Genomic DNA, 8,215 nt, shown 5'->3' with positions numbered 1-8,215 from the left:
CATTAATTTTCTGCTTACTATATCCCTGTCTGTTAATGGTTTTTATTTAGGTGCTGAATTATGATCTATTTCTATTTCCTGGGGATGCCCAGCGTATTTGTACTTGACACTTTTTACCTATTATATTGAATGTATTTCATTCAAAAAAAATAAATAAATAAAATTAGAAGATATTTTTTGGAAAGATTCCAGAAATATTTCTAAAGGCTACGTGCAGCCTTCTCCTCTTTCAGAAAGGCAAAATGACATCTACTTTATTTGCTTACTTTCCAAGTCAAGTTCCTAATTTTAAGGAGAATGTTATGCATTTTGGAGCAGCCAAATGCAGATTTTCCTCATCTCCTTGGATCTTTGGGATGTGATAGATATTAAAGAACTAGAAGAACTAAGCGACGACGAAGAAAGATATACAAAATTTTTAAAAAGAATATAAAAAGATAGACACATTGGCGCTACGTTATATTCAAAAAGGAGTAGAGAAAAATATTTTTCCTAGTATTTTTTGTACACAATTTTGCTTCCGATTCTACCATGAGACTAAGTTATTGCCAAGGTAGAAACATAATCCTATCGTGTTCTTTATATCGTTTAAATCTCCAGCCTAATAGGTATCAGAAAAATCTACTAGGTTGGTATTGTTTTTTGAGTGCACCATAATTCTAAGTCTATAGTTCCAGCTATGCAGCGTAGAAATACGCTTAAAAACTTTTAGATACGAAATTTAAGGATTTGATTGGTACATAGCACACAAATAGACGCCAAACATTATGCAGTGCGACTAGCAGTCAAATACATGAGGCTTCCTATGATGCTGCGATATAAGGTTTTGTCCACATTTTCGGCAACATCATCCTTGCACAATTTCACACTCGAGCCTATAGGTGTTTTGATGTGTTTATTATTTTCTTTTGCAAATTTTTTAATCAGATTCTTGGCATGTTTACTTTGACACAAAAAACATCATCCATGTATTTGTTTAATTTGCAATTCAAGAAAGAAACTTAACCACCAACCATATTCATTTCAAAGGTAGAGGATATACATTCAACAAAATTATCAGTATGTTTTTGAGAAGATGCACGAAAATGATGTCATCCACATAAACTTGGCAGATAAGTATTTCACCTTTTTAATTTTGAATAAAAATAGTTTTGTCTATTTCATCTCGTTTGAATCCAATTCGAATAAATAATCGGTCAGTCTACCATACCATGCACGTGGTGCTTGCTTCAAACTATAGAGAGCCTTCTTTAGCTTTTGCAGATGATCCAAGTGGTGTGGATCTTCAAATCCTTTAGGTTGTCTCACATACACTTTTTCACACAAAATGTCATTTAAAAAGATACTTTTGACATCCATTTAGAAGAGTTTAATCTTCATATAACATGTAATAGCTAGCAATAGTTGGACTAACTCAATGCGGGCTACAAAAGCAAATGTCTCATCAAAGTCAACCCCATCTTGTAATGTCACTGTTGTTTCACCACATGTAAAATGAAACGTGTGTGTCTCGCGTCGCCAACGTTCAACAAGCGCAGTAATCAAATGATTATCAAGAACTTGAGAGCCACATTCTAAAACTCCATAAAAACCCATATGATTTAAATATGCGAGTACACGCCTGTGTAAATAATTATCAGTATACAACTTCCAAATCAAATGGTCTGACCTCTTCACTTTGACAATATAATCAACTGTTAACGAAGACACGCTTGATGACATATGTGTCGCTTGTAAATAGAGGACACTGGGATCTTCTGGATTTCGATTATCTGTCATTCTGAACTATGCTCTAGATCTTCTCAACTTCGTCAAAAAAATTTTTGGTGAGGAATTGAGAAACCGATTAATGCGAGAATGAGAGAGTAAAGATAAGAGGAGGAAAGAAGAGGAGGGGAGGAACGAAGAAGGAATCGGGTAAAATAAGGATTGGACGAATGGAGTAGGGACGGGTGGCACGTGGAGGACCGTCCGCGCTCGGTGCTCCACGTAGGCAGCGTCCGCGCTTACCAAGCGCGGATTGCATTAGTTGTGCAAACATTTTTTTTTTTCAAATTAGTTTTGAAATAAAATTTTGAATTTAAATTATTTTTAAAAAAACCCGAATATATTGTCTACTTGAATTCTTCTCTTCCTAGGATCAGTGTCAATGAGGTGACAATTACCTATTAAATATGCAATTTTCTATGTTTCATCAAATCAAATCCAATAAGTGAGTGAATGCTCACTTTTGTGAGCTCCGATGAGATGACAATCACATATTGGATGTGCAATTTTTTTATATTTAATCACATCCAATAGGTGAGTGACATTTATATATATAATATATATATTATAAACTTTAATTTGAAATCATAAAAAAAAACAAAAAAGTAATATCAATATCATATAAAGGAAATTTTGGCAAAAAATTGTGTCTATTTTTGTCACTATCGGAGAGATTCTAATATATATATATATATATATATATATAAACTATAACTGAATTTTGAAATAATAAAAAGTACAAAAAAATAATATCAATATCACATAAAATAAAATTTGGCAAAAAATGTTGTCTTCTTTAATTTTGTCACTATCAGAGAGATTCTAATATACTAGTAAAAAATATACACACGTTGCATGTGTTATTATTATTTTTAATTTGATCAAATAATACTAAACAATTAACACTAATTTATTTTCAATTTAGAAGAGTTGCTCGATTTAAAATGAAAATTTTGTTTAGAATTTTTTCTATGTAAAATATGGAGTGACTTGAGTAGGTTTTTAATAAGATAAAAAGGATAATTATATATTGAATTAAATATTTTGGTGTCATCTAAAGTAGTTACTCTGAGGATCTCACACTTAATAATATAGTATAGAAAGTATAGAGATATAAACTGTAATTTTGAAATTTTGAAATAATAAAAGATACAAAATAGTAATATTAATATCATATAAAAAAAATTTTGGCCAATATATATACATATATATACATAATTATTACTCACGTCCCCATGAATATATGTTTTATGCATGATCTAGATATCATCAAAACCAATCAGAGATCCATTTATTTCCATTATTCACTTCCGTCAATTCAAATAAGGATCCATTAATTTCAAGCCATTAATTAACACTAAATAAAAAGACTGATAATTTGAAGTCACTCCACGAGGAGGCTTGCCAGCCCCTGAACAAACTCATGCATGTAAGAATCCTCCAGCCCTTTGGTCAATAAGAAGTCCCTCCACTTGCCATGATTTTCCATGATTTCTTTCCCAATCTCACTCTCTTCTTCCATCACCAGTTTGATCGTCTCAGTCACCGCCTCTTTTGTGAAAAATCCATCTTCTTCTCGCCTCTTAACCTCAACCCCGACCCCCAAATTTCCCTGCAAGAATCTTGCATTGATGAAATTGTCCCCCTTGTGTGGAATCAGCACCAACTTCTGGCAGTCGCTCACCATCGCCTCCGATATCGAAACCCATCCACAATGCGTGACGAAGCATCCGATGGAAGGGTGTGATAAGATCAGCTGTTGCTGTACCCAACCTCCATGGATGACGCCTCTTTTCTCAGTTCTGTGCCTGAAGCCTTCGGGCAATGCTTCTTCCACGGTATTACGTCCTTCGGGTGGTTTCAGTGCAGCAAGAAACGGAAGACCTGTGATTTCTAAACCCAGAACCAGTTCCTGAAATTGATCAAGTTTAAGAATTGCTTCAGTGCCGAATGAGCAGAAGATCACTGATTTGGCTTTGAATTGATCCAGCCAATTAACCCATGTCTCGTCTAGACTCACTGTGGGTGTCTCTGGTAACACGGGGCCTGCAAGAATAAACGGTTTTTTGTGTTTTTTCCCAAGAAATTCACAGTATTGCCCATCGATTTCTCTGCATGATTTAAACCCAAGTGCATCACATTCTTCCATTGACATGAGCATGCGTTGCACGAAGTTCATGCCACTCCCATACTCTATCAAAGTGCACCATTGCCTCCGCGAACGCACTTCTTGCGGACTAAGCTTGATTCCTGATGGAGGGAAACCAATGGGAGGTTCCAACAAAGCATCGGCGTAAGGCTCTTCCCGGAGGAGGTACCCTACAGCGGCAGGGCTTACGATCATATAACAAACGGATTTAATGCCTAATCGCCTCGCCAAAGCTGGCAACCAATGCGTGAAATCGTAGAACGCGAAATGGGGTTTGATTTCTTGTAGTATAGAATCAACCAAGGGTTGTGTGAGATCCATTGCGTGCCTGAGAAGTGGACCCATCGAAAAGCTAATGTCTGCGGTGGTTTCGGCTCCTTCGGGGAGGCCATCAACACGAGGGATTGTAATCGGTATGAAGCTTATGAGATCCGGGTGGAGATTGAATTGGTTCAATTTGGACAGTGTTTTTGTGGGGAGGATGAAGAAGATTTTGTGTCCTCTTTCTGCGAGTTTGTTGGAAAGCTGAAGAAATGCTGTGAGATGCGCCATGGCCAGCCATGGATACATCACAATCTTGAAACTTTCTTCACTCATCTCTCTTCAGTTTTTTAGGTAAATCAGGAAAATATATTTTGAAGGGAAATCGAGCTCAAGTTTAGGACAGACGAGGTCCATCTTATAGAAGATAAAGCTAGCAGAGAACATGTTTCCTTAATGCATTTTCTTTGCGACTGTAATCTTGTCTACTAGCGTCACGATTTATTTCACCTCACCTGTAGACTAGCATAGATTACAAAGGGATCACATGTGTTTTCACGTTGCGAAAGTATTGCATCACACTAAAAAACGATTTTCTTTTCCTACAGTTAAAATACTACCACTACAAGAAAATAGTGTAAGAAAGATTCTACAAATTTTGGTAGTTCAAGAAGTAATCACATATACGAAAATAAATTACCTCCAAATGCCAAAAAGAAAGAGAAATCTTACTTAGAAAGAAGAAGTGAATGATGAGATAATGAAAGAATTTGATAAAAGACTTGGAGCTTTATCTTTTTGACACTTTAAATTTTAATATGTAGGAAAATGTTTCATATCAAGGCACTTTAAAATTTTAAATGGATGTTTATCTTTTTCAGTTTTTTTTTTATTGGAGAAATTTTGGTGGATTATCTTTTATCACTACAATTTTTAAAAAGTAGGGAACTTTTCGGGGAGAGATTTTTGTAATTCAATTGGTTAAATGAAAATTTTGGTTGTAATATTATAAAATCTACCGTCAAAATTTTGGCACTTGTGTAATTGAATATATGGTTAAATAAAAAATTTAAAGAAACCAACATCATTATCTAATCAACTTACAAAAATTTTAGATTATATATTGAGGAATGATTTTTGTAGATTTATTATATCATTTTCATATTTTACGAAATTTTCAGATTCCAAAAAAAATATCGAGATTCCATAAAATCAAAATTACATCTTACGTGAAGCATGTGGCTAGAATATTAATATGTGATTTAGATTTATATAACATTAGTTAGGAATTCTTTGTACATATTTAATTATAATTTAAAAAATATTTCAATGATTCTATTTATATATAATTTTTATTTTGTTATTTTACAGATTTAACTATAATTAAAAAAAATTATTTCAGTGATTCTATTTATATATGATTTATATTTTGTTATTTTGTGGATTTCAGTTTTAATCATTGGACTTTCATTTTTCTTTTCAAGTATTATATATACTTGTAATTCGGCATGCGGATTTTGGTGAGCATAAATAATTTATGTTACATCTAAAAATAAATTACATTTTTTATTTTTTAAAATTGAAAAAATAAAGTTGAAAGATGATAGTAAGCATTAAATAATAAATTCAATTAAATACGTATTTTATTTTTCGCTATTATTTTATTGATTGAAATTATAAAATAAATTTATATTATAATAATTATATCATACTATTGTATAAAAATGTCTTAAATATTAATTAATATACTTTATAAAATAAATTTATATTATAATAATTATATCATACTATTGTATAAAAATGTCTTAAATATTAATTAATATAGTATATATATATATAATTGGTAAATTATACATTCAAATTAATATATATTAAAATTATACATTCAAATTAATATATATTAAAAAATATTTATTACTATATAATAAAATAATGTATTTCTCTTTTATCTATAGTAATATAATTATATATTGACGCCTCTTGCACGTGATGAATTCATATATATATATATACATATATATATTATATATATACATAAAAGTATGTTAATTAAGTTTCATATTATTTTCAGGATATTTTGAGTTAAGAGTATGTCTCTTGTGATACGGTCTCACGAATCTTTATATGTGAGACAGGTCAACCATATCGATATTCACAATAAAAATTAATACTTTTTCATGAATGACCCAAATAATAGATCTGTCTCACAAAATACGACCTGTGAGACCGTCTCACACAAATTTTTTTCATGAATTAAATATTCAAAATTTCAAATTAAGATTAAAAAATATTTAGTAATTTTAAAATTTTAAAAAGTAGATAAATAAAAATAATGGATAAAACTAAGTTTAAAGAAATAAAACAATCATGGCACTCTAAAACTTATATTGTTGCATTACAAACATACTCATATTTTGGGATCGAGTTGACAAGTGGCCACTGCTTTAAGTGAACGTCATCTCCAAATCAGGAAATAAAACATTGCCAACGGAAAATACTTCAATACACTTGCACGTTACCTGAAATTCTTCCCCATTTATATCACTTAAAGAGTGATTGTATACAATAAAATTGATATCAACAAAATGCATTGTATCAATATCATCTTCATCACCCATATTGTACCATATTGTATGTATCTCTTGGTGTGTGACGAATAACACAATATATAGCAATTTATATCAGCAAGAACACTTTGCACTAGCGGTATATAAAACAAAAGCTAAAAAATATTCAATATATAGATATAGTTTAAAAACAATCCTAAAAAACTAGAGCAATAAAAGCGGTCCATGACGACGTTTTTGTGAAAACCGTCGTTACATGTTTTCAATATGAGTAGTTTCCAGAATGCTCCTAATAGCTATATCAATAAGAACAATTTATAAAAGCGTTTTATATGACCAATACTAAAAGTATTAAATAGGTAAAATTTCTAAACTCATCCTAAAAAAATAGAGCAATAAAAGCGGGCAACGACACTGGTTCTGTGAAAATCGTGGTTACATGTCTTCAATATGAGTAGTTTCCGGAATGCCTAGTAGTAATATCAATAAGAACTATTTATAGAAGCGGTTTATACGACCAATATAAAGCATTCAATAGGTACAATGGCTAAACCAATCCTAAAAAATAGAGCAATAAAAGCGATCCACGACATAGGTTCTGTGAAAACCACTATTACATGTCTTCAATATAAGCAATTTCCGGAATGTTCTAATAGTTATATCAATAAGATCAATGTATAGAAACGGTTTATATGACCAATACTAAATGTATTTAATAGGTATAATTTTCAAATCAATCCTAAAAAAACAAAGCCATAAGAGCGGTCCACAACACCAATTTTGTGAAACCGGTGTTAAAAATATTCAATTAGAGTAGTTTCCAAAATTGTCCTAATAACTAAATCAATAGGAGCAATTTATAGCAGCGATTGATACAAATCGGTACTAAAAATTGCGCAACTAAAGCGGTTATGCGACCACTCCTAAAAGTAAAGAAATAGAAATTGTTTAAGTAAAACTGATTTTGTTGTGCAATTTGCACGAGCGTTTTTAAAAGTGCTTCTCAAAAACCACTTTCAGAAACACTTTTTTTTTTGTAGTAAGGTCGTGTTAAAACCCTTGTGTCGGGACATTCTGATTAGTGTACTGATATGAGTATTGTTCGGCAATTCTTTAAGATATTGTTACGAGTTTGTTCATCACTAATTTGGGTTTTTCTTGAATCATTTCATAGTATCTGCATTTGATTTGTGAATGTTAATGGTTGCTCAGTTTAGCATTTATCATCAGAGCTTGATATGAATCTGTTTACATGATTTTGTTTTGTTGTACAGATCGAATAGGAAGGGTTTCAAGATTTCCCTAGCATGCAGGAGATTTTGTTATAACAAGTTGTGAGTAAACACACTAAATCCGATTAAAGATTCTAATTTGATTTACAGGTTTTAGAAAAAGATTAGGTCCAATAGTGTAGATACTGATTGTTCATAGAAAAACATAATATTTACATTATACACACTCGTTAAAACTA

General features: G+C 31.6%; 1 protein-coding gene across 1 annotated transcript; it reads right to left on the bottom strand.

Moving 5' to 3' along the window:
• Positions 1–3,011: 3,011 nt before the first annotated feature.
• Positions 3,012–4,597, bottom strand: LOC142518170 (cyanidin 3-O-galactoside 2''-O-xylosyltransferase FGGT1-like). The gene has a single exon (XM_075620882.1). The coding sequence runs from the start codon at positions 4,511–4,513 to the stop codon at positions 3,152–3,154; it is 1,362 nt and encodes a 453-aa protein (XP_075476997.1). The 5' UTR covers positions 4,514–4,597; the 3' UTR covers positions 3,012–3,151.
• Between the last annotated feature and the right edge of the window lie 3,618 nt (positions 4,598–8,215).

Source organism: Primulina tabacum, chromosome 1 (genome assembly GCF_025594145.1).
Source record: "Primulina tabacum isolate GXHZ01 chromosome 1, ASM2559414v2, whole genome shotgun sequence".
NCBI lineage: Eukaryota > Viridiplantae > Streptophyta > Magnoliopsida > Lamiales > Gesneriaceae > Primulina > Primulina tabacum.
The sequence above is the reverse complement of the archived record's forward strand: the minus strand, read 5'-3'. Positions and strand labels throughout refer to the sequence as shown.

What these genes read in the sequence shown, in the direction of transcription:
- LOC142518170 (XM_075620882.1), bottom strand. Translation starts at nt 4,513, where the DNA reads ATGAGTGAAGAAAGTTTCAAGATTGTGATGTATCCATGGCTGGCCATG.